The sequence below is a fragment of the Thamnophis elegans genome, chromosome 5 (assembly GCF_009769535.1).
Source record: "Thamnophis elegans isolate rThaEle1 chromosome 5, rThaEle1.pri, whole genome shotgun sequence".
Taxonomy (NCBI): Eukaryota; Metazoa; Chordata; class Lepidosauria; order Squamata; family Colubridae; genus Thamnophis; species Thamnophis elegans.
This window is the reverse complement of record NC_045545.1, coordinates 52,521,014-52,548,799: the sequence shown is the minus strand read 5'-3', so window position 1 is coordinate 52,548,799 and position 27,786 is coordinate 52,521,014. Positions and strand designations below refer to the sequence as shown.

General features: G+C 38.2%; 1 protein-coding gene across 1 annotated transcript in view; it reads right to left on the bottom strand.

Moving 5' to 3' along the window:
• Positions 1 to 7,894: 7,894 nt before the first annotated feature.
• The window catches only part of SOX13 (SRY-box transcription factor 13), a 62,796-nt gene continuing 42,904 nt past the window's right edge, over positions 7,895 to 27,786 (bottom strand). The window contains 11 exon segments of the mRNA XM_032217658.1: positions 7,895 to 11,258; positions 11,979 to 12,195; positions 19,681 to 19,731; positions 19,734 to 19,823; positions 20,110 to 20,206; positions 22,364 to 22,473; positions 24,135 to 24,263; positions 24,266 to 24,284; positions 24,365 to 24,447; positions 26,148 to 26,262; positions 27,050 to 27,118. Coding sequence (XP_032073549.1) covers positions 10,979 to 11,258; positions 11,979 to 12,195; positions 19,681 to 19,731; positions 19,734 to 19,823; positions 20,110 to 20,206; positions 22,364 to 22,473; positions 24,135 to 24,263; positions 24,266 to 24,284; positions 24,365 to 24,447; positions 26,148 to 26,262; positions 27,050 to 27,118 — 1,260 coding nt within the window. The 3' untranslated portion in view covers positions 7,895 to 10,978.

Below are 27,786 nucleotides of genomic sequence, written 5' to 3'. Positions count from 1 at the left end.
GGTTGCAGTCCAAAGAGTCTTCTGGTTCTCAAGATTCCACTCTTATTTTCTCTGGTGCAGAGGCACCTGCCACCCTCTCCTCCTGCAGTGCTGAGTGGTCAGACATCGTGAAACAGGGCTGGGAAAGAAAAGCACACCTTCCACAAAGCCCAAAAATTCAACAAAGCCCTGAACTTGGCTGCCGCATGTTGGTTTCAGAAGGTGATGTTATGACATGGCTGCTGGCAAGAGTTTCTGGGGCATAAGCAGGAAAGATTCAAGAGTTTAATATGTGGGTGGCCAATAGGGGAGAAGGTTTGCTTAGAGATTTATATAGCCTTGAAGGTTATTGCTGGATGACACTTTTGTCCTTGGCCAGAAGAAAGAAAACTAGCAAGAGTTTTGTTTTTGTTTTTCAAGAACATGAGATTGTGGTCTTTTGGTTTTGTGAGAATGGAGGAGAAAACTAATTGCTTCTCTTTACAACACTGAAAGAATCCATTCTGAAATGGGCTCCACTCCCTACATTTATGGGTGGAGAGGAAAATCCATGACTTAAAAGATTAAGACCCTGAAGGTGAATAAATATTCCCACACGCATCAGTTTTAAATATGGAACATTTAGGCTCAGGAAAAGTCCCAGCCCTTAAAGAGCTATACAACTTTGGTCAAGCTTTGAGCTAATGGCCTCCCGGAAACTATTAACTGGCAACAGAGAGCTCTGTACTGAAAATTGTATTACTCGTTGTGGGCAATTCAACACCTATATTCTGAAAGTCAAACAATGTAGGCAACCTCAGATTATGTGTGCATATCATTCACAGTACCACTTTGAAGAGAGCAGATGTTACTACCTAAAAACCTAATGTGATGAAAGCACAAAAGACAGAGTACTTTTTGTAAAGTATAGATGTACCAAATTTATGCAATACTCTATTATTGTAATGGCCATATGTGAAAGAGGTTTACCCATCCTCTCCCCACCACAAAATTGCATCCTGTTTCAATACTACAAAGATGATTGCATTTCCATTAATGTGTTAATTTGCCCAGAGTCTTCTGCAATATTACATTGTGCCGTTCAGTATTTTGAGAAGGTGAATTCCATTAAACTAAACATTTTAATAACACAAATATCTAAGTAGGAAAGTGTAATTCATGTTGATGTAGCAGAGAAAAAAAAGAAAGCACGCCACTAAAACCTGTTAACAAGGTTTTACCCAAGTTTACTACCCGATTACCAATTTAGTGCAGGTTTTTGCCACCTGGGCACATCCAGCAGATTCAGATAGTAACTCCAAAATTACCAGCCTTTCTCTGGAATGTGAAGACTTGTTTTATCTAAAGATGGCTAAGTTGAAGCTATTTTGGTCATACAGCAAAGAGGAAAAAACCTTATGACTGCATTGGTATAAACTATAACATAGACAGTCTGGTCTCCTTCAGCCAATCCCGGTTATTTCCCAACTTTACCTTGTATATAATACATTTTATATCCTTTATACCCAGATTGTGGAACAGGAAACTAGAACCAACCTAAATATGTTTATGAGTTGCAAAGAGCTCATACTGTTATGGTGCTTTATCTTCAAGAAGATCATTTGAGTTCCTTTGATTAAAGGGCCATGTTTATACATAACCCTTATGGGTTCTCCAGTCAGAAGCAGGTTGGCATTTCTGCATTACCCTATGACTGGATAAAACTGAAGTGTGAAGGCATAATGTGAATGAAACTGTTGGTATCAGTCCTTGGGTCTCTATCTGAGGCACTGTAATCAATATAAACATGTCATTTTATACTTTGAATTTTCTTTATCTACATTTTCTATCAGATGGGTTCTTATTTTATTCAGCAAGCAATTACTAGAATTAAAAACAGATGACCTTTCAGTTCCTAAGATGGCTCTTCAGCTTAGTTATGAACTTAAATGATCAAATGTTCACTGAATTTGTACTTTGGAGCAAAGATGGAAACAATAAGCCTCCTGCAGGCTTGTAATTGCAATGCTATTATAATTAATTTCCTAGAATCTGATTTCCTGTAGTTTCCTCATAGTAGAATAGCTGTTGCAGAATTGCTGTCAAGAGAGGGCATTTAGTATCCTTAGGAAAGGGGACAGTAAAGCCAGTATTTGCCAGATGCTTTGTGTTTACTCCCACAAGCTGCAGCCCATGTTCCTGGTGGTGACATATTATGGAATTGTAGTCCAAAATATCCAGTCAACAGAAGACTGCCTTATTCCTATCTTAGACATTTATGTGCTTGGATAGTATTTACTTCCTTTCCCCTTTGTGGAAATGCTTTGCTTTTTTAAAATTTCTTTTAGCCTTTGAACAGTTGGATAAAAACAGTTGTATCTTTACATTCTCTGCATTCCAGACATTAACCCTGATTCATTATGTATCTCTCTACATTTTCAGCCTTGCTGTATTGCCTTCCCACCCCCCCAAAAAACATTCCATTCAATCACTATCTTGGTCTTCCCCCCTTTCTCAACCCTTTCACCCTTCATGTTTATTGTGTGTGTATGTGTGTGAGAGATTTGATCCTTTATTCATTCTCTGAAGATGTGATGCCATTTTCACATATTTTTTTGCAATATCTATTTACTTTTCTGTGCAATCCACATTCAATGAGCATCCTCTCATTCTACACTCTATCGGTGTTTGACTTCATATATATTAAGCACCCCATTCCTGGTGCATTCAACTCACTTTTATATTTTTCTTGACATACCCAATTCTCACATCTGTGTGACAAATTGGGCAGGATACAACCAACTTTTCTCACTTCTTTTGACAAGTATCCATTCTTCACAACAGACCATACTCACTATCTTTTCATTGTATTTGTACACCTTAACATTTCTTTTTCCAGTTTTGCATCTGTAGTGAAGAGCCTAGTAAGACCAGTTCACCTACCTGTGGTGTTTTAGCTGTGTAACTGCAACATATAACTTGCAATCATTCACTCCATTTTCATTATTAAGAACAACTACCTTGGTCTTTCTTGCATTAATGTTCAGATAACTACCAGACCCCCAAATGGATAGTAGAAAGCAGGACAGCTTTCTAATTATAGGGTATCTCTAAGCGTTATGAACACGTCCTCCATACTGAGGTTAGGATATGAAACAATTGAAGTAATTCTTTGATGTTTCCTATTTATAAATGTAGCTATTGTTATTTGGTAAATAATAGTTACAGGAATGATCTTGTGAAAATTGGCCAAACCCTATGTTTTATGATAGGACCACACTAAACCTCACTGTGAATCTAACCAGCATGGTTTGAAATCCTTCAAGTGAATTTGACTTCAACTCTCAATAAGCAGTATAGGCAATGCATTATGGGAGGTTTATACAGAGAGGTGTAATTTGTGAATGTAAATACAGATGAAGAAAAAACGTATAAGATCTTGTCTATGGTCACTTCTTATGACAATCATTATTGATGAACAAAATTCATGAACTTCTGCCTTCTCAGTACTTCTGATCTCATGCTGTAATGGGATTGACATCTGTTTATATATAATCCTTCCAAATAATGGAGATGTTGGAGGATAAACTGTATTAATTAGATGGATATAATGAGCAGGATCAGCAGAGTACAGCTGTGGAGAAAGGATCAAGAATGGCATAAATCATCTTACTTGCTCAGAAAACAAAATGTGTGACTTCATTGTTATGCTTCTGCCCCTCTTAGAAAACACTTCCCCTTCCTTCTTCCCTTTCTTAATTGACGATAGGACTTCCTTGGTCACTTTTTTTGCAAGCCTTTTCCTTTAAAGGTGCCATATTTTGCTTTGCCTGTTCTTACCCATGCCTTCTGACCCTCTCATTAAAAAGTCTGCTTTTCCCACTTTTTCCTTCCTTCCATCTCTCTTACAAGCAAGATGCTGAATTCTGAATGTTGTGCTCCAAAAGCACAACATGCCAATCAGGAGACACAAGAAGACATTACAACTTTCAGACCCAGAAAGTTCCTACTGAGAATTTCCCCAGGGTAAAAGAGCAGATCCTTCAGCCAAAGGTAAATTTCCTTCACCTCTGATGCAGCAAAAAGATAACCCTTCTTGTTTGGGCAAAAGTATTCTGACAGGCCTCCAGAGGGCATCAAAGAGTAATGAATTCATCCTTTCTTTTGAACCAGTAGCTGCAAAGGCCTGCTTATGAACCATTTCCCTTCTCTCCCCCTCCCCACCCCACAAACTAAATAGCGGCTTTTGTACCCTAGGCAATTTTTGTGACATTGTAATGCCATGTTTTTCTTAAAGGGGCAGACTGTCATTGTCAGCAGCCTTATTCACTGATAAATGACCCCTGATAGTTTGGATAATGGGATGAGGTGGAGCTAGAAAAGTGAGTTAAATACTAGGGAAAGGGCTTCATCGGCTGTGTATATGGGGAGGGGGGAGAGATGAGCCTCAGATTGGAGTTTAAGAAGCTTGTAGTGTGCTGAACCTCAGGGTGAAATCACGTCAGGGTGAAGGACCTGTAATCCTCTACACACTATCTCCTTGATTCATTGGGAGGGCAGGAAAAATTCATAAACCCGTGCTATTTTTTGCCTTTCAAGTTTGTTAGGTTGGGTGATAAGTAAAGCTTATGCCTCATATTTAGAAGCTTTCTGGATGGAGGGATTCAATTTCTGGAAGAAATTCTTGGAAGGGATGGTACAAAAAAATGTTAAACGCCAACAATTTCCCCCCAAACAATCTCAGAATGGCTCATAATTGTCCTGACTACAGTTCTTTTGGAATGGCCAGGCCAATCTCTGTGCCTTCCATCCAATCAAGAAGAGAGCACAGAAATTGGATCTTGAGCAGCAACATCTCCCTCTCTGCCTCTACCTTTTACTTTGCTGTCTTTGTTCTTAAGGAGGAAAAAAGCAAATGAAAAATCTCTACATGGGTTATGATGCTTTCACAAGCAAGGGAGGTGGTGGAAGTGGAGAGTCATGGAATTGGTTCAACAGTGGGCAAAGATTTGGCCCATTTAACCCTGACTTCAAAATGGAAATGTTTTTATTTGGATTTCTGTGTAACCAATCTGCCCTTTTTCAGAAATAATGTACTATATATAGAAATTGGAGCCAGAGCATGGATTGCTGCAGCAGTATAAACAGTGCCAAAGCCCCATGGACCAGTGTCATGAATTATATCATTCCCCATCTTCTGAGCAAATTGGAGGCTTAAGCTGTCTTTGACATCTCCACCCATTAGATCAAGATGGAACCTGCTGTCAGGATCTATGTTGCATTCTTTGCATAGCCTTTGCAATACTTTCAAATCAAGGATTAGCATTTTTCCAAGCTAGTGCTTCCTGAATATTTGTATGGAAGCTAAAATGGTTTTTAAATACTGAGTTGCTCCGAGCATTTTCGGCAAACTAATCTTCACAAGATCATATAACATGCATGCTATCCACTAGGGAGAATAAAAGGAATAACATAATAGGATGTTTTAGGAAATAAGTGAACTTATTATACAGCAAGGATTTTTCAACCCTCCTTTTTACTTCAGAGGAATTCACAATCGTACTGCGCTGTCATGTTCTCAGTGTTGACACATTAATATGCACAAGTCTCTTTCATTATGTGATGTCATAGTGAGGTGAAAGCTTCTGAGAGAATTTAGATCTACCTAAAAACAGTAAAACACATTTGTCTCCTGAAGATTAAAGTATATGGATTATGCCAGTATGAAATAGAAATCTCTGTAGATTATTGTACTCTTAAAACAATCACAGCATACCAGCAAACTGTTAAAAAGACCTGAAGAATCATTGGCCTTATCTCAGAGGCATCACAAACATCCCAACACACCATATTGAGGTGTATTGATGTATATCTCTACTCTTCATATAGTCAGAATCAAGCAATTTATGAAGTTTTACAGCTTGATTTTTGTACCATGAAAAATTGATTTCGTGGCCTGAATAGTTATCTGAACACAAACAAGACTGCAGTCTGGGTGACATTGTATATGTGGTATTGTGTATTTGAAAGAGAAATCTTAATTGTGTAGTTGTGTGGTGTAGTTACTGTTTGAAATATACAACTCCTTTGAGCTTTAGGGGTTTTCAGAACTATTGCTTTCTGTGGAGCTTGTTTGTCTCAAGAGCAAAACAGTTGAGCAAACTGAGGTAACAGGGAAACTCCAACAAAGGTATCTTTAATATGGGCAGAGCTTTCCCAGTTCATGCACAGCCACCAGTAATGAACTGGTTAGGCCTAAACTGTCAAGGATTAGTCTACATCTCTGAGTTGGTTACCTCACAGTGGCTTGCTTTTTTTAAAAAAAAAAGTGTAGATGCCAGCACATCTCTCTCTGTTTGTGGCACCACTAATTTCTATTAGCAATTTTCATGTACTCCGTTCCATGTACATAAACAATACAAGATTTTTTCTGTATTATGATAGTTGCTGACAATACTGAATGAACTGTGTGTTCCTACAGGGTGCACGTCAAATTGGTGGACTTTGTTCTTGAAAGACAAAAGGACCTTTTAAACACCAAATGTCTCTTTTTATCTATAAAGCCAATGTTAAAATTAAAAACTGGAGGGGAGAGTTTTTGTTTCTGAGTAATCAACTATTCATATATGCAGCTTATTGTCCTTGGTTAGTTCATTTGTTTAAATCAGTGGCTAAATTAGGCTGGGAGCTGTGCTTCAGCAGCAACGAAAGGATTCCAGATTCTCTATCCTTGCTGTCTTCTGCCCCAATACTTATTCTACACAAGTAGTAGTATTTCTTGTTATGTTTCACTGGCTTGATTTGGAAGAGGTAGAAAGAAGTAGCAGCTTCTAACCTAATGGACACAACATACATTACTACATGTCTGGGCCAAAGATGAAGACACAATCCCCGTCTCCCTCAAGAGATTTTCCTGTATCATTCAACTGCTCAAGGTCATCATCTTTCAAAGCAGACAGAAAATAAGTCCATGGATCCGTACGGCATAGTGCTCCATAACACAGAGACATTCTCATTCCAAAGGCACTAATGATCAAGATGACACAGCCAACTATCTCTGTCATGTTAGTTTTGAACCACTGCCAACATACATACTGTGTGGTTGCTGAGGCTTATGACTGCTACAGCAACTCCTATCTTACATTGATGGATTGCAGTATCTGACTGGCAAAGCAAAGAAAGAGGGCCCCAAGCTGTCTGCTGTAGCAATGAAAGTATTGTAGATTCTGTGAGATGCACCTCTCTCATTTGAAGTAGCTTGGAAAAAGGAATCTTGAAACAGCAGGACAAGGTGAAGTACTCCAGTCTTATTTTCCAATCTCAATTGAAATTAATCACAAATGGCTTTCTAAAAGACCATTTGTTTAAAAAGAATTATTTTAATACTCAAAATATATGCATCGTCTCTGCCACTAAAGATCTAAAGATATAATCTAAGAATATCTTGATGAAAAAATTTCAGAAATATATTTTTCATCCCATAAATAATAGACTTGAGATTCCGAAGATGTTAAACACATTATTATGAACAAGGATGATATAGCATCATAATGCTGATGCAGGGAATGGTAAACATTAATGACATTATCACTTGTAAATGACTATACTATGTACTTTCAAGGAAATAAGCCCCTTTAAGAACAGTGGAATTTACTACCTCGTAAACACATGAAAGCCTGTGATGTTAAGCTTCAATCTTACACAAACCTACCTGAAGTAAATCTTATTGAACTTCCTGGGAGTTTCTTCCAAGTAAATCTACATAATAACTTCATCAATGTTTGCAGATAATTCAGGGGAAGTCTAGCATCATGTACTTTCTCTATTTTAAAGACTAATCATTACACCTCCACGGCCTTTAACTGTTGTTAAAGGGAACAGGCACAATGGATTAGGTGGCAAAATGAATTTTACAAAACTAGAATTAGCACAGATCTCTGTTCCAAAACATCTTTATTGTACCAAGAAAAAGAAAACCCTTTATAAACAAAGAGTGTTGAAATATACAGGTTAAGTTACTAGTCTTATTAACAAAATAAAGCTCTATCTATATGTACAGACTTTTTGAAACAAAACAAAAATAAAGCAGCAGCCAGTTGCTAGAGCACAGTGGAAAGGGATAGGATTATGAAAAACTGAAGGAATGGGAAACAATATAGATCAAAGAAATTCATCTTTCTTGATGCTCTCCAGTTGCTAGACTATAACTCCATGATGCTTGCCCAAAATGCCCATTAAGATGTTGAAAGTGATGGGAGTTGTAATCTAAAACATCTAGAGGGCACAGGGATTTTTTAAAAAAAGGTGGAACAGGAACTAAGTGATCCACTCCTCTCTAGAAGATATAATTGCATTTTCCTCTTTTCAAAATTAGAATAAAGGGAAGTAAGTTAGAACTCCAGATTCTATCCGGATACCTCAGGTGCACTGTCTTATAGTGACACTAAACTCTGTGATGACACTACACAGACTAAGATCAAATTTCAAAGTGACAACTATTCTATTGCAAGAAAAATCATGCTTTGCAAGCTCAGCATGAAACTTCTGTCAACTTCAGATTTGCATTACATTTTAGCAGACATTTGAAGGACCACACTCCTAAAGATGGTGAAATAAAAAACCAATATTCAGGGGTCTGTAAGGAATGAAATGGATGCATAAATCCTCTGTAAAATATAAGGAAATGTATCTCATTCTTAATCATTTCCCAGTTATCAATATTACAAAAAATAGTGATCTTTTGCCATATCTATTTGTACTAGAGTACAAAAGAGATGCTAGTGGGCTTTTTGTAATATTAAACTAAGGGTGACTCCAAACTGTATGTTATTATCAATCCTTACTTTTCTGCCAAAAATGATAAACAGGCTTGTAGTTTGCCATCTCTGCAAGCGCACATATTGTTATGGGGTTCATCTTGCAGTGGGCATGATACAATCATGTGGGCAATGCTAAATTTCTTCCATGATCTCATATCTGGTCTCAAATTGTGGAGATTAGTGGTTATATTAATAACTTGGTCACCCTAACACAAAAAGGAGACTTTGTCAAAAAATGAAGAATGACATGTTTACTTTAAGAACACCCAATTTAGTTTCTCAGTGATGTTACAATTTCATAGCAGAAAATAAAAGATTCCCATGCTGAGATTTAAATCCAATGAAAGCGTACAAAAATATTTAAAGGACTATCTAGGGGCAAAATATGTAAAAAAGTGTCTGCAAATGTATATAATTCATACATCAGAAACATAACTGTGCATGTGTATATCATGACTCTGTACATCCTATATGCCTCTCTCATCACTGTTCTTTCCATGTACTGAAGCTATCCACAGGTTAACCATTAACTAAGAACGCTTAGCTAATTTAAACCAGGGCAAGACTGCTGCTTTCACTAATGCCACTAAAGGATAAAGAGTAAGGAGGAGATGAAAGAAGCCACTCGAACACATTATACACTCAACCTGGATGATTTGAGCATGATAAGCAAACAAGTACTTATACTGAAAACTATGAGTGTTGAGTTCAATGTATGGAAAACATGAATTTACAAATATACTGAAGCCTACCAGAGGCTCAATAAACCAGAATGATGAAAGTGGACAAACCCCTTGAAAATTGCTGAATTATAACTTCTTCTTCCTAATAAACTGTAACTCAGAACTAGAAGGACACAGGGTTCCTACCCTGTATTACAGCATCATTAGATTAATTCAATAAAAGAATTCTTATTTCCTTCACAGAAGATGCTTCAGAATAGTTTTTCTAAGGTGCCCTTCACATGGTGTCTGTATGTTGGATTATAATTCCCATTATGCACTTTTAGTGCTCTAGTGGGTGGGCATGAAAGAACTGTTACCCACATAGGAAAACAATTTTGGAAAGATTGCCTCAGAAACTTCACATTTTATCCCTTAAACATCAAGTCAGTGTTCTATTGTTGCAGGGTGTTCTCCTGTGTGTACTGAGCGTTGGCAAGCAAACGAGAGTAGGAGGGAAACAGGCCATGGCTTAATTTATAAGTTGGGCCAAGGTTGCCAAGGGTAAAGAGGGCCCTTCGAGACCTCGGTTGCTATTCATTCAAGTCCAGAGCTAAAAATGGCTCCATGGGAATTTATTGGCAGGGTCGGTGGGAATTGAACAAAACAAACACAGGACAAAGTGAAGTTGGAGTGGGGGGGGAAGGCAGAACTAGTTGAAATCCGGAATGAAGGGGAAATAAGTGTTCCACCCAGATGTTTCATTTCAGGAAAGTGAAAATGTTCCCCAAATGTTGGTTGAATGCTAGTGATTGGATGGCTAATAAAAGCTGATGCAGCTTGGCCAAGTTGTAAACAGGTGAGGTCTCTATTCGGCTGTTGGTAAAGTAAGCTTTTACATCAGCTTTATGGGGAAAGGAGAAAAAGCCGTAGAGGAAATGAACAAGAGACATAATTGCTACTCAGCCACAGACCATTTGCCCCTAACTCCAACACAACTGAACACTACAGAAAAGATAGACACAGTTGTGACTGGAAGGAAGAAGCTTTTTCTAGTCAAACTTTCATTTCTGAGAACATAACACTTAATACTGAGCTGCTAGGAAGATGGGTTCAAAGATTATAGATTCTGAAATCTGCTGCTCAGTATTTCTATCTCATTGTTTATCCCTTAGTGACTCCAAAATACTTTGTTCCCTGAACTTCAGTGAAGATTTGGGATATCCTTAGCAGGAGTTCTGACCTTAGTAGAAAAAAATACCAAATTTGTTACAAGAGTCATAGTCAATTAATATTCAATTTCCTTGGGGTAAATTCAGCAGGTCAAAGACAAAATTCCTCCCTTTCCACAGAAGATAAATGGATGGGAAATAAACTCTACCAATATCACAGATGGTGGCATAAAGAATTGTTCCTCTGCTCCATGTCTGTTTCCACTTTAGCAAGCTCCCTCCTTGTTTCTTCCAATGCCATTAATTGTTCCAGATTAGAAAGAGGACAAAGGCTTGTCCATATTTTCCATACTTGCTCCTTGTGACATTAGTCCGTGAGAACCACTAGCTCGCCATCACTCTTCTCCTCGCCCTCAGAATCCTCATCTTCACTGTAGTGGTACATCTCCCCATCAGGCATTGAATGACTGTCCTCTGTCCCATCCCCCTCCTCTGGCTTCAGACTACATGTGTTCACTATGACTGGCATGTTTGGTTCCATGCCATGGGACAAGTAGTGATCCATCAGTGGTGGAGCCAGCTGAATCCCAACTGATCGCTGGTACATGAGATCCGAAGAGGAAGGTGGCATCTGGCTGCTTTGGGGCCTAGGAAAGACATTATAATGTATCATAAAAGTTATGCCATCTTACATTCTGTTCCTCCCCCACCCCGACCTCCAAATCCACATTCATAACATTATTACCGCACTTCCCAACATGGAAACAGATAAGCAAGAATAGAGAAGCTGTGATCTACTACTACTGAACTAAACATTCCTAATTATTGGTCATGTAACTGAGGTTACTGGTAAATACAGTTCAGTAGTATCTTGTGGCCCACTAGTTCCTTATTCCTAAGAAACAACAATGCACTGATCACATGTTTGTACAATACTGGTCTCCCTGGAATGAGATCAGATAAACTGTCTTCCAGGAACCTTCTACAAGCAAACATTACTGGACCTTTCCTTCCTTCTTCATCTAAGCTTTCAGAGCTACCTGATTTCCCCTAAAAGCTAATTATGCTTATATGATCCAGCAAGATGTTTAATCATGCCTTTGATCCCTTCAGTCGGCAAGGCTACAAGACACACAAAAGACCATAAACTGGGTTATCTCTTTGTAAGGTCGGGGCAAATAAGCCAAGGAAGACATTGCAGGTTACTATTAATGATGATTCGGGAACCTGAACCTTATTACACTATCACTGCCTTGCAAAAGATGATCTGTGCCGATCCTTAAAAGAGATGAATTTCAGACCTAGGAACCTGCTGGCTCAGATAGCTGTGCTCAGGAGGAACAGAGAAAAGGGACAGGAAGCCTCACGCAATCAGGTAGCCCTGCCTGGCGTCCTGGCGCCGATTCCTCATCAGTGCCTTGTACTCGCCAACACGAAGCCGCTTCCCTTCCACAATGCAGGTGCGTTTGGGGCGGGGCTTGTACTTGTAATTGGGATACTTCTCTAGATGCTGGCGACTCAGCCGTGCTTGCTCTTCATAATAGGGCTGCTTCTCCTGATTGGACATGGATTTCCATCGGGATCCTATAAAAACATAGAGCAATGAAAGGGGATGGTTTCATTTACCATTTTTAAAATTTTTCTTCTACTGTATGGTCCTTATCAGTCTTATGTTACACCAGAATACTTCTTCCTAACAAATTGGCTTAGAAGAAAAAAGTTGACTACTGTAGATCAAGGTGAAAAACGCCATGTCTACAATGATTTCCCTGAAATAGCCAACGCAAAACAAATATGGCATCTTTAAAAACAGAGTTTGAGATATAAAACAGGGACGGACAATCTTTAGATAACCAGAAACCAAACAACAGCAGCAACAACTTATTTTTCTTTGAATTGCAGTGAGCAGATAGAAAAGCAAACTGGCTAGGAACATTACCAGGGCTTTCTAAATTTTCAAAGGTTGGGGAATTATTTTCCCCCTTTGTTGCTGAAATACAATTTCAGCCTACTTTGAGATGTGTACATTTTTTCTTTCGGTTTTGCTAATTTTTGTAATCAGAAGATTCTTGAGGGTTGATGTTATACGCAACAGCTCAGTCCCTTTGAAAGATAAATTATATGAAGAGTTAGTGTAAACTGTTTCTTTAACCAGATGCAGTTCTAAAGGTTATCACACAGCTCTACATTTATCTTTTATTACCATTCAGGCAAAACGAATTATTTCTACAGACTGCTTTATGTCTAAGAACATAGGGGAAATTCTACACTAGCAAGGCTAGTACTGAAGACTATCTGGACAGATCATATCACACAGGAACTAGGAGCTCAAGAAAACATCTGGCTGTGTTGCCTATCTAGAAATGTAAACTGAGATATTAAGCAAGCCATACAATGTAGTTTTAATGGATGTTCTGGGTCTTGTGGATTACAAGATACATGTAGCCCTCAAATTACAACTACAATAGAGCCCAATATTTATGTTGCTAAGCAAGATGGTTTTTAGGTACATTTTGCCCCATTTTATGACCTTTCTTGCCACAGTTGTTGGGAGAATCATGGCAGTTGTTAAGTTAGTAACACAGTTGTTAAATGAATCTGGCTTCCCCATTGACTTTGCTTGTCAGAAGGTTACATATGACCCCTAGACACTGCAACCATCATAAATACATGCCAGTTGCCAAGCATCTCAATTTTGATCACATGACCATGACGATGCTACAATGGTGTTAAGTCACTTTTTTCAGTGCTGTTGCAACTTCAGATGGTCATTAAATGAATGATTTTAAGTCAAGGACTACCTCAATTTGACAAAAACTAGACCGGGCATTAACTCTATTTCAAAATGTAAACATATCAAAATGAAAACAAAATTCCAAATTTCCCCCCTTCTTTTTCTTCAGAAGGCAAACTAATTTTCTCACAAAGTGTAATTCATGGAAATGGAGGCAAGGATCAGAGATGCATCCAGATGAGTCCTGTTTATTTAGGAATAAAATTGTTAGATTTGCTAACCACTTCTCTATGAATGTCTAGGCGGTGTGCAAAATTAAAACCAAAAACAAAGCAAAAAATAATGCAGTAAAAAATAAACTGTAAAGAAGAAGGAAAAATAAGAGCACAAATTTTCCTCTAGCTCAGTGTGTCTCAAAGTTGGCAACTTTAAGATGAGTGGATTTCAACTCCCAGAATTCCTTGGCCAGGCATGGAGTTGAAGTCCACATATCTTAAAGTTGCCAGATGTTGAAAAACACTACTCCAGATACTTGATTACCAATGACCTTCTAGAAAAGCCAGATTCTAACTATTCTCCATAAGGCTGTAAGAGAGTGGGGAATTCTTGCTTAGCTCCTGAAGCAGAGGTAGTATTCTACCAGTTAGGACGAGTTCACCCTAATTGGTAGCAGAAATCGCAGGGTGCTCCGCCCTCCCACCCTGGCTCTACAGCATCCCATTCAGTCCCTTTTTAGTCAAAGCATATGCACGGACACACATGCTCACATTTGCAAACCAGTAGGGAAACTAAATGAATACCACCCCTGCCCTGAAGCACAGGTATATTAACCTGTATACTTATTTATTTATTTATTTATTTATCTATTTGTTTGTTTGTTTGTTTGTCTTGTATGCCGCCCACTCCCGGAGGACTCTGGGCGGCTCACAAAAGACAAGGGAAAGAGGGAAACGAGACAAAGACAACATATTAAAAACAAAACCAACATTCACAATTTCCGTGGAGGTAGATGCTTCTCAGCCCCCCCAGCCTGCTGGAAAAGCCAGGACTTGGTGGCTTTGCGGAAGGCTGGGAGGGTAGTAAGGGTCCGGATCCCAACAGGGAGCTCGTTCCAGAGGGCCGGAGCTGCAACAGGGAAGGCTCTCCCCCGGGGAGTCGCCAACCGACATTGGCAGACAGATGGAATCAGGAGGAGACCTAACCTGTGAGATCTAATTGGTCTGAGAGAGGTAATCAGCAGGAGGCGGTCTCTCAGGTACCCAGGTCCGATGTCATGTAGGGCTTTATAGGTAGCGACCAGCACCTTGAAGCGGATTCGGAGACTAATAGGTAGCCAGTGCAGCTCGCGGAGGATAGGTGTAACGTGGGTGTACCTTGGTGCACCCACAATCGCTTGTGCGGCTGCATTCTGGATTATTTAATCAGCATTTAACTGTACATCAACATAAAGGCACCTTATTACTACATCATGTGGGGAAAGTGTCATTTGTGAAGATGCACCATTGCCAAACTGCAAGAGAATCCATTTATTTAATGAGACCTTTCACATTTCGCAAATATTGTATTAATTGACTTGTGCCATTTTATATAACATCAGGTAAATGCGAAAGTAAAAGGCACAGAAGTACAGCTCTTTTCCTTACTGCTTTTCTCTTACAAATGGGAGGCTCTAAAACTATGGCTGCCACCTATTGCTAACTAAAACTCTTCTGTCCTGCTGACCTTTTCTGTCACCTTCCTACAGGGCTCTTTGAATTCTTTCAAGCCCAAGGTATGAGGAACAGGTGGAACAGCTAAAATAGGCTGGCCTTCTGGGTGACAGGAATTCTCTGGATTGTGTGACCTTAACTGTCATGCCCACCAGAGAGTTTGTGAAGAATTGAGGTTGGAGAGATGGGGAAGGTTTCACCCAAGCAGTTAAATCTGGGCTAACACAGTCTAAGAAGTCTACAGTTGATGGAACTTGAGAAAAAGTTACGCCTAAACAAATTTTTTAGGTCAACAAAAATCCTAGGATTTCGGATAAGAAAATTAGCATTGCTGGTAAAATTATCTTATCATATTTCAGAATCAACGTAATTCAAATAATACTGAGCTTATACAAAATAATCATAATTTCATATAAACCTTCAAAATGAAGACAGGGTTCAGCCATATGTATTTTTCTCTATGTTGTCATTATTGTTTTCCCTTTGTACTTTCCTATTATATGAGTTTACTTACATTCAGTTTGGTTTGTTTTTCTACAGGACAAAACAAAACAAATAAAGTCAGAAGCAAAGTTCCTTTTTTCACTTTTAGACATCAAATCTAGAAATGGAGGAGTCAAAAGACAGAGTGGATCATATTGTCTGCCAGGTGAAGGCAGCATTTCTGAATGTTCCCCTTGAAAAACAAAATTTGCCTTGGTAATTAAAATGAGAGGGGAGAGGGGAGATTTTAGATTTAGATTTAGATTTTAATAAGACTTATAGGCCGCCCTTCTCCCTGAGGGGACTCAGGGCGGCTTACAATCACAAAGGGAAGGGTGTGCAATAACAAGACAAACTATAAGTGACCAATAATAAAATAGTAAACCACAACATACATTCAACAATCAACATTCGGGCGGGTAAATTGAAAACCTATTCCCAATTAGCTTCAATAGACAAAAAAGATGCTTACAATCTGGATAGGAGGTTCCCGAACTCTCCTTCCCCCATGGTCATGTGATTGCACTTGGGGGGGGGCACTCAGCAACCCATTTCCAGCTGTTTGTAGTATTGTGTGGTCACATGATCTTTTATGTTTTTTTGCTAGAAACTGGTATTTACTTCTGGTTTCTGGCAAAAAAACATCCATTCTGAACAATGGCTTCACTTAAGGATCATGGCATTTGCTAATGATTACTACAAAAGTCATTTTAAAAAAAATCAGTCATAAGATGACTTGCTTAACAACTGGCACCACTTACATCCATAAATCTGGGCTCAATTACAGTTGTAAGTCGAGGGCTATCTGTACTTACTGTCTCAGTGCATTCTATCATATTATTTTGCTTTATCTTCTGAGTACAACAATGTTATATTCATTATATATTACAAATAGAAAAACAAAACAAATTCATACATCATCTAATTGTGCCTGAGAACAGATAAAACCACCAAGACATTTGCTATTGAGACACAATTTCCTACTACTCAAAATACATTCCTCTAAAGAAATAAATCTGTAAGCTTCTAACTGTGAATCCATCATTGTGGTTATTGTAATACTTAAAACTTTTCAATGGTTTAAGCTGATGAGGTGCACAGGAAGCACCAGATCAATATTGTTGTATCTGAAAGTTATTTTAACCTCATTACCCGAGTTCTAATTAAGGACACAGGATGTAACCCACAAACCTCTACTGAAACTTTCAAGTCCATTCCTAGTAGCATGGATATGTTCTTCAGAAACCGCACCAATCTCTCTAAATAACTAACCAGTCTATGCTGACTCTCAAGGACTAGAGTTAAATATTAGCTCATGTGGTAAGAAGAGGAACTCTGAGTGACGAACCCCTACCACAAAGGAGGATTATTTTTATTGAGCAATGGCAGAATGTAAAGCTGAAATAAGTATTAAATTATCATCTTCTACCTGTGTCACAGAAGGAGCGTGGAAAAATATAAAAAAGCAAGGAGGTTGGTATCACCCAGACTTTCTAAAACTAGGCAGAAAGCCCCACTGAATGATTGAAAGAGCACCTTGTAAAGTACTGTGCTATGTCTTTGATCTTTTCCTGCTGAAAATTGAAAAGCAGCACTGAGAAGAACTGTTGGCTATCTTCGGTTTATGATGCAATTAGGTTAAACATGTTTTACCTCATATTGTTTCAGTCCATCATACTTTAAAAGCAATCTTTGCCATCCTGATTTTGTTTTTAAATTTTGATTTTTTTAAAAAAAATCCAGTTAATGAAATAGAAGCCGCCATTCTGCAAAACACAATGTCAGGCCCTACATATTTTTTTTCAGTATTCCAGGGCCCAATCTCTAGAAAATTAAAAAAAAAATGCTAACTAGCTCAATGTTAGCATATTACTTGGAATGTGATCACTTGCCTAAAAAGAAGGCAAAATAAATTAGCTGGTAGTGATTCTGGAAATAATTTTAGGAAGTCACTTTTCTTCTGGTAAATCTGATATTAGCTGGGTCCCCCATGACAGAAATTGGGGGGGGGGGTCTCTTTGGCCCCACCATTTTGTGAGTGTTCCTGCAACATGCTCTCAAAATTCCAAATGTGTTCACTAGCCTGGTTTGGATTAACTTTTCAAAATATACTTACTAAAATACTTTTCAAAGCATATTTAATGCAGAGTTCTGGTTTGTTCTCACAATCAATTTCTTCAGAGACTTGTGTTTATTACAACTGACATCTTTGAATATTATTCCCCTTGATCAATCTGATAACATATTACTGTTTCATAAAACAGCAGAACATATACTAATATTGCCCTGTGAGATAGAATTGAATTCATTCTTCTATTGGGAATATTATTTAGTAGAGCTTATTTTATGCATGAACAAGGATGTATTCCCTTCTTTATTGACTATTCAACTATAAATATGTAGATAATTTCTTACCCAAAAGAGTTTATTGCTCTCACACAGCCTATGTGATCTGATGATGTTGATATTACCAATCAATAGTTATCATAATAATCATTGCTCCCACCCATTGGAACATTCCTCCCCCAAAGGTGAGGGAGGTCCCAACACTCCTGGTCTTTCTAAAACGGCTCTGCTGTCTCACTTGGGATCATGGGAGAGAATGCAGCCATGGGGCTGGTAGTACCCTGAAGATCCTCCTTCTGCCTTTTAATTAACTCTTAATGTTGAATTTTAACTATCTTGTCTCTTATTTAAATGTTACATACAGCTTTTATCTTTTAATATTTTACTTGTATACTGCCTAGAGTCCCTCTATGAGGGAGATGGGCAGTTCTAAATTTGATAAATAATAGCAACAATAATAGTAGTGCCTTCTGAAACCAGTCTACAGGTACTATGATTGCAAAACCTGATACATTTCATTTGCTTGCAAAACATGATCATATATTTGTGTAGCAAATACCGTAACATATTTGACAAGTTATTTAATTGTTGCTGTTGCTGTTTTGGACTGTACTTGATAAGGTTGCTAAGGGGCTACCACATTACCAGATTTTCTGTACATAGTAACTACAAGGCAATAACTCATAAAGGGTCTTCAATTGTTTTGGTCACTACAAAACAGCCCTGCCTAACCAGACTTTATTACACGATGTACATAACCAAATTGAAATTAAGTGATGTTTAGTTGAATGGATAGTTACAATTCTAAAGCATATTTAAAGTTATTTGTGAACAGACCCATTTTGGCACAGTCAACAAAGTTTGGTTTAGTATGATCTCTGAATTTAACTATACTTTCATTTAATTTCCATCTTCTTTGTGACCTTAGATACATCTTACATCTTTATCACATGGGCCTATTTTGCAACGAATAATCCTTTCTTCCTAGTTATCATAAATTCTGAAGATAATTCTGAAGTTTAGAGAAAATTATTAGGTATGTTTGTAGATTCTATCAAATTTACACTCCAGTTATGACCAACCCCTGAGGTAACAATAACCCTGTTATAAAATTGTGCATTTCAGAACTCAGGCATAATACTACACATAGTGATTAGGGAAAGGCTATTCTATCTTGTAAACTCCAGGTTTTCATACACTAGCTCTTTGAACTGATATTAATAAAGAACTTCAGAGCAAAGAATCTAAGCATGACATCCCATTCCTAGACAGGAAGCTTTCCCCCCAATGACTAACAAAAACTCTAAACAATAAGATACAGAATGGGTTTGCAGCTCATTCTGGTAGGGAAAAAAGGGCTCTCTACTGAGCAAAGAGGCTCTGTTTAAGTTTTTATTTGAATTCTGGGGCAAGCAATGAATTTAACTTTGTGACTAAGACCTTGTCTAGCTTTCTCTTTAGTCTGAGATTCATATCATTAAAAAAAGGTCTACAACCACAACTGTATAAATAGCACCCTGAGAAAAGGTTAGTCTTGGCTTTCTCTTAGATGTGAGCTTATTTTTAAAACAAAAACCTACATTCAACATCTCTTTTGCATGTGCAGGTATAAAATCTGAAGAATCATGCTATAATGATAGACAAAGAAAGAGAACTGTGCTTGGTCCCTGTACTAAAGCACACCACCCACTATTAAACTGTTGGAAATTGCCTGTAACTGCAAGGGGCAATTTGTTTGATAGAAATATTAAAAGACATTAGAAAAAAGAACCAACAGATACCAATTTACACATTTACCTAGAATCTTACTGATGCTTGAATTGTGCATGTCTGGGAAAGCTTGCAAATTTTACGTCTTTCATCCTTGGCCCATACCATAAAAGCATTCATGGGGCGCTTTATGTGGTTGTTGTTCCTGGATTCAGGGAAATGTCGTGAACCTGCCAAGAAAGGACCAAAGAACAGTTCATTAAACTGACCAGACTTGTGGAGTTTGTGAATTCTGGAAATTGCAAATGGAGGTCATACATAGTTGTCACATCTGCTGTATACAAAATCTGATTACCTGTCAAATTTAGAGAAGTCATGAGGTTTTGACACCGTTAAAAAAATCCTAATTCAGCTACTCAACTACATTTTTTTATTTATTAAAGGAAGCTTGCTTAGATTTTCTCTTCAAAATTCAACACTGGTGAAATTAGTGAGAAAAAGAAAAAATGTCATTACCATCTCCTTCACATGTTAGTAGAGACTCATCCAGTCTGTGAAGAGACGACTCGTCCATCTGTTCTTTTCCAGGTGAAGAATCCAAATTGCTATGATCCTGAAATATAAGGTTTTCTGCATCTTACCAAGGTAAGCAACATTAAAAGTTACTACAGGTAGTCCTTGAATTACAATCATTTGTTAGTGACTGTTCAAAGTTATAACGGCACTGAAAAAAGTGACTTATGACTGTTTTTCACACTGAATGACCACTGCATCCCATAGTTATGTGATCAAAATTCCACTTGGCAACTGGCTCATCTTTATGATAGTCCTGGAGTTATGTGATCACCTTTTAAGCACTACTGATGAGCAAAATCAATGGGGAAGCCAGAGTCATTTTACAACTATGTTACCAACTGAAACCTGCAGTGATTCACTTAACTGTGGCAAGAAAAAATGTAAAATGGGCAAACTCACTTAATAACTGTATCTTTTAGTAATATTGGGCTAAACTGTGATAAGTTGAGGACTAATTGTACCAATTATATTTTTCAGAGTATAAGATGCTCTGGAGTATAAGACGCACATTAGTTTTTGGAGAGGAAAATAAGAAGAAAACAATTCTGCCTCTGCCTACCAGCATCCATGGTATTCAGCTGACACATGATAACAAGGTCAGCCAATGAATAGACATAGCAACTAAATCAACCAATGAGGGCTATTTGGACTCTCAAATTTGCTGAATGAGCAACAAGGAGACAGGAAAGAGCCTGGCTTAGCTGAGAACTGAAAGCAAAACTACTTGTGTTTTGCTTGTATTTATTGTTACCTTGGAAAACCTGCTTTTGGTAATGTCATGTATATTATTATTATTTTGAATCCTGCTGAATCAGTTACTGTGCTTTCTGAATGTGATTGCTACTGCAAACTCTGACCAGCCAAATCAGCTTTAGCACTTATTGCAGCCTGATTCAGCACAGCTAATTGGTGGGGTGGATAGGACTGCTGGAATACCCCCAATCAGCTGTTCTAGGCTGTAGGGATTGCCACAGACCATCACTACCTCCATGCCTCATGTTTTTGGCTTCTGGTGGGAGTGGGTGGGGCTATATTCGGTGTATAAGACACACGCAAATTTTCACCCTCTTTTGGGGGGGGCGGGGATGGTATGTCTTATACACCAAAAAACACAGTACATATTTCTAGAAGCAATTAACCATCTTAAACCTAGATTTTTAAAATAAATTTTGCTATATGTTACTTATAAAAAGAAAATGCCCTATATGATCTAAAATATAGTCTGTATAGTCCAAATCTTCTGGACAGGGAACAAAAAAAGAAAGATTACAGGTAACATTATCTGAACAAAGAGAATCTTGGAAACAAGATATTTTATAATTTTTTCCTGTTTATAGAAAAAATAAACATTTTTTAGAATATAATTGTTCCTTTTTCTTGTTGAAACTATTTTTTTCTGTTTATAGAAAAAATAGTTTCAACAAGAAAAAGGAACAATTCAGCAAACATTCTGGATAGCTTCTGTAAATAATACCTTTAAAAAGGAGTCTAAGGAATAAAATGACTTGAATAGCTTTATGGAGTATTGTAATAGAACAAGTATTTTATGTACTTTAAGTTTAGACTTAAAATGTCGGAATATGGAATTCTCATGTATTAGCTTCTATTTATTACATGCTAATCTCAAACCTCTCCAATTTTCACTCTTAGTACATAATTATTGTGATATCACTGAAAACTCTTCCATTAATCATTCAATTTATCAGGTAATGGGCCTTCTATCAAGAACATAGACCTCTGAAAATAACAATTTCAAAAACACCTCAGCCCCATGATGCTATTGTTTCTATCAAAATGTTTGGGGGAGTAAATCAAACCAAATATAGTCTTGCCAGCTCACCAAATAATTTCTAGAATTGATAATGTTCTACAATCAGGGATGTGTTGAATAAGAATTGGGAAGTTTATACATTTTATCCAATTATTGCATTGTCTGAAATGCTACCCTAATATAAACTGTGTCCAATTAGCTCATTTTTTAGAAAATCCTGAACTGAATCTTTTGAAGGTTTATTCATTACTATTCACATCGCAGACAATGGCTCTCAAAAACCCAGATACCAGGAGTTTTTTTAATTGATGGACTGCTTTCATTAGACCCTGATACATTTCATTCTTCAAAATTCTAATCTTCATTCAAGGCTTTGTGTCAAAGAGGGTATTCTTTCCTTTTAAGAAAATCAATATCACTTACCTTAATGTATGGATGATTTGGAGAACCATCTATAGCTCTGCTTTGGTTGTGCAGAAGTTGCTGAGCATCTTGTATTGCTTTAGTTATAGCATCTCCCTCTCCAAGGAAGCCTGATATTTAAAAAATACAACAGGTGATCAACTGATATTTAATATCTTCATGATGATCACCAGTGCAAAGAAAACTAGCACAAAGAAATAACACTTGGAGTACCAAATAAAGGCTGCAAAAATCCAGACAACCACTATATGGCAGTAAAAGGTTACAGCAAGGGTGTCAAACTCGCAGAGTCACATTGCCACCACATGATATTTCACAATGTTTTTCTCATTTGCGGAGCTGGGGTGGGCGTGGCCTACATGTGATGCATTCCACCCAGAATTTTATAGCCTGGTTACAATAGCTCTATCCTGCATTTTCCATAAGCATGCCTCTACCACAGCACTGTTTCCACCTCTATACAGCTTCAAGTTAATTTTCTTTTAGAATCAGTGATTGCCTTTTTTCCTCATCAGAAAAATATTTATGATGCAATCCTGTGATTCCTAGGACGATGATACATGAGTCCGAAGAGAACTTCCACTTACATCACTTACATCACTGGCAAGTAAAATCTTCAAGGAGGTTTTTCCTGAATATCAGAGGTGATGTAGACTACTGGGCTACTGGCAGTTGTCCATTGTTAGAAAATAGAAAGAAAAATAATTCCAGCCCTGAAACTTTTATAATTTACTTCACTCCATCTGGAGATGACATGAGATTTTCAATACAAAAAAGACTTTAATTCTAATTAACAAAAGCCTGGAGGGCTCAAGAATTATAACTTTTCTTCTTCCGCATGACCAAAATTGCTGTGCTTGTTATCTTGTGCCTTGAGCTATCGTGAAACAGCAGAATATGCATCTCCAACAACAACAAATATGCCCCAATGTCTCTAGAAATTTGGCACCAAATTATACTTCAGACTAGATTTACGCTTCTCTTCAAGAGTGCAATAAACGTATGTTCTCTTTTAGAGTGATTAGAGTATTTTAAGTATCTGCTAACTTCATATTAACTCTAGGAGCCTTGAACTTTATAAATTGCATATATTTCAAAATCATGGATATCCCAAAAGATGATCTATTACATTGGATATATTGATTTGGATATATGAGCACTCCTGCAACATGAAAGGAATTGGTTGATCTATATCAAATTTTTCTCTCCTGATTTGTAGAAATTCTCCAAGTTTTCCCAGACATTTTTGGAGATGTTGAGAACTAAATATTTTGCATGCGCAGTGTATGCTTCTTCCTCTGAATTAGCAGTTTCTCTTCTCTCTTCAGCACTGGTGAATCCATAAGATAAAATCCCCAAAGGAATCTTGAGGAAAGCCTTATTCATCCCTTCCTGAATCTAGGGATGTCAAGAATTCTTCCCCAAAGAAAAATCAAGAGCATAAGCCAGGGGTGAAATCAACTTTCCTTCACTACCAGTTCACAAAAGTGAGCGTGTATATGCCCACTTCATTCAAACGTGCCACCTCAGCACATGCAGAGGACCTTCCGCGCATGCACAAAACGTCAAAAATGGGATGTGATGACATCTGGGTGGGTGGGCAGAGCCTCCTAGCACCACCGCTACCGGTTCACCTGAACCGGATAGAACCGGCTGACTTGCATCACTGGCATAAGCTAATAAAGCACAGGTATTTTGTAACAAGTTTGCAACGAGAAGTCAATCAAATATGCATTTCTTTTTCAGCTTTAAATCAGAGGAACAGACCTACCCAAAGGAAGGCTGGGAGGGCTGGTCTGCAACTCTCGAGAAACACCACTGAGGGACTGACTGCTACTAATCTTTAAACCAGGTGTGCTGGAGGCATTGGGGGGTTCAGAGCCTTTAGACTTTGCTGTTAATTCAGTGGCTGTGAAGATTCCTGAAAACAAAATAGAGACGATAGAAACATTTTTCTACAAGATTGGAGACCTAAGGAAAAAGACAATTAAGACGCTTTACCTGGATCTGTAAGTGGCCTGAGCTTGCAGGTCTCTTCAGTGCTGAAGGAGGGGGGCTATGAAGCAGCTGCATTGGATATTCCACTGTAGATTGTAAAGAAACAGAAGAATTGGAGATTGTGTAGAATGTTAAACATAAACTGAGATCCTTATTATGTCAGCAGTGAATGAAGAGGGGGTACAGTGAAACTCAACCTGGAATAAAGTAAAAGGGCCAAATTTGTGCATCTGTCCCCAAACATGTAAAAACATGTGCATACAGCAACGGGTTTGGGGGCACCAGTCATCAATGTAATAAAGTAATGAACTGTTCTTAGTTCTATGGATCCAGACTATTAGAATGAGAGGGATTTAATTTAGTGATGGCTGATTTTTAATACTAGATTAAAAGGGATCTAAACACAACTACTATGGTAAGACCAGGTATAACCAAATATAACTCAGCTTTATTTTAGTTATATTGTATCTTACGGTGAAATACAATACAAAACAGTACAATAATTTTATATGTCACATGGTATAGTGGGGTGAGAGCAAGTTTGGTGTAGTGGTTAAGATATCGGGCTAGAAAACTGGGAATTGTGAGTTCTAGTCTGCCTTAAGCATAAAGCCAGCTGGTTGACCTTGGACTAGTCACTTTCCCTCAACCCTAGGAAGAAGGTAATGGCAAACTGTTTTTGAAAAACCTTGCCAAGAGAACTGCTAGACTTCTCCAGGCAGTTTTCTGAGAATTGGACACGATTGAACAATGGGCAAAAAGGAAAAATAACAGGACAGTATCAAAATTCATTACTATACACTATTTCAAGTTATAATAGCAAAATAGAAATATTATTTTATATTGATTTTAACATACACTAATGAAAGGGGAGACCACTGATTTCTGTCCATCACTCTTCAATCTAGGTGGAACTCTATTATTGTATAACAACACACAACAAAGCCTGCAACAGGTCCTTCTACCCCTTCTTATAGCCAATTGAGCCAAGCCAGGATTACCTTGAGTTTCTTTTCATGACCTGTTTCCTCTCAGTATAAAGTTGCTACATACTTAATGGTGTGTGCACTTCTTCTTCAACATGATCTCCAGACTACTCTATTTCTACTCGGCCAGTGAGAATTGTGTTATTGCCACAAAGAGCATATGTCAAAAGAATCTGAAGCCCTTGTACCATAGTGTTACAGATGCTCCTAAAGAAGGAGCAGTAGAGAAAAGAACGAGCCGATATTTCTTTATGCCTGCTACACAGTGGCAGAGTATTTTTCACTGAACAGAGTATTCTTCTATTTACCCTTGAGAAGCGCTGAAAGGGGGATGTTAAAACCTGCATGGTTGAACATTTGGCAATACTTTAGGAGACGAAGCTGTTTGAAACAATCATGCTGGTTCTGTATTATGTAACCAAACTCAAGCTATTACATTTGCAGATTGCCTACCTTGATTTTTGTACAAATCCATGCTAATAAGAAGAAAAGCCCATTTTGCTATTTTTTCTCTACCTTTCATTTCCAAGACACATGGAAAGGCTCTATCAATGTTGAAAGGTAAGGTTTGTGTGGGGTGGAAAATCAGTTTTGACCATTAACTACAGTATTCTGACTCCATTTTTACTGACTAAAACATTAGAATATTGATTCAACATAGATTCATGTCGACTCCTGGTTTTCAATGGCTGCAACTAATAGAGGATGCCCTGTCTTCCCATTCTAGATCTACTGTATAACAGCCTTAGGAGATCCATATCATATTAATCAGAATTCCAGTTTTCTTTGCCTTTTCATACCTGGCTTGCATGGAATTGGCTGGATAGGAAGTGCCATCTGAGAATCTGAAGTGACAGGAAGAGGGTGGTGGTTGGGAGGAAAGGCTGGAATCATGACATAGGGCATGTTGACCTGCTGAAAAGAGTAAGGGAAGTGGTGGACACAGAAACAGATATAGGGCATATGAAACTGTAACAATGCTACTTGTCCAAACAGCCATTTTTCATATCCACTAGAGCAGTGGTTCCCAAACTTGGCAACTTTAAGACTTGTGGACTCCAACTCCCAGAATTCTCCAACCAGCAGAGCGGCCAGAGCTTGGAGAATTCTGGGAGTTGAAGTCCACAAGTCTTAAAGTTGCCAAGTTTGGGAACCACTGCACTAGAGCAGTGATGACGAACCTTTTAGACACCAAGTGATCAAACTGTAAGCATGCACATGCCCAAACTGAAAGATGTGCATGCATGCACACGCATGCATGAATGTGCACATGCGCACATGCACAGCAGATACCCGAAGACCAGCTGGCTGGCAGGAGGCGGGGCATCCCAACACCGGCAGTGCAGCAAGAGGTAAGATCTTTTTCTTTCGTGAGCTTCTGTTTCATCATTTGCAGGGAAACAGAAGCTCACAAAAGAAATGCCACTGAGATCTCACCTGGGGCAACAGCACACATGCCAGCAGAGAGGGCTCTGCATGGCACCTCTGGCACCCATGCCATAGGTTCGCCATCATGGCACTAGAGGCAGTAACAGAGAGGTGTATATTATTTTCTCACTTCATACTCTTACTGCAGTATCAAATGTTAGGTACTTAATGTAGATACCCAGACAACATATTTAAGGAAGTGCAAAACTTGTATTAGTCATACTGCCGTGGAAGGAATACTGAAGTTCCCCAAGGAAAATGAATAACATTGTACCTGGATCTGCTGCTGCAGCAAGTTGATCTTGTGTTGCTGCTGGATAAGTTGCTGTTGTTGCTTGGCAATCTACAAGTAGAAAAGATGAGGTGGAACCAAGATCCATACTAACTGAACTACATACCCTAGGGCCACTTGGGCACAATGTTCACTTCTATAAAATAAAGGGAAGGCCACAATCCATGTGGCCAAAACAAGAACAGCTCATGTAAGCAGAACCTGAATGCACAGATGCAAGTGATAACAAGTCTTGTTTGGAAAAGCAAGACACTGGTGAAGGAATACCAGGTTTCCCATTTATATTTCTCATCTATTTCTCCATCATTATTATACAATTCCAGGGATGAAATCACCATACTGAATAGCTGTAAGAAGGTGAATAAGCACATATATGACCTATTAGTATGCAGACATACAAATTATTGGAGTACAATGAAGTAAAATATAGTGCAGGTTACATCACAATTCAGCTTGAAAATACCAGGAAAAGACTTCCTTTAAAGGAAGTTTGATGTCTCAGCAGCATCCTAATATTAGCCTCATTCTAAACCTTAAGCTTTGTGGATTTATTTAAAACTGTGGCTTGCTTTTATCTGTTAAGAGAAGTTGTAACAGAGCAACAGCCCTATCCATTCCCTTCACTGTTATTTCTGCACAATAAGACAGAAAAACATTTTACAAGCATTAAAAACTTGGTCAATTTACTGCATATCCCTGCAGTTTTTACTCTGAATATG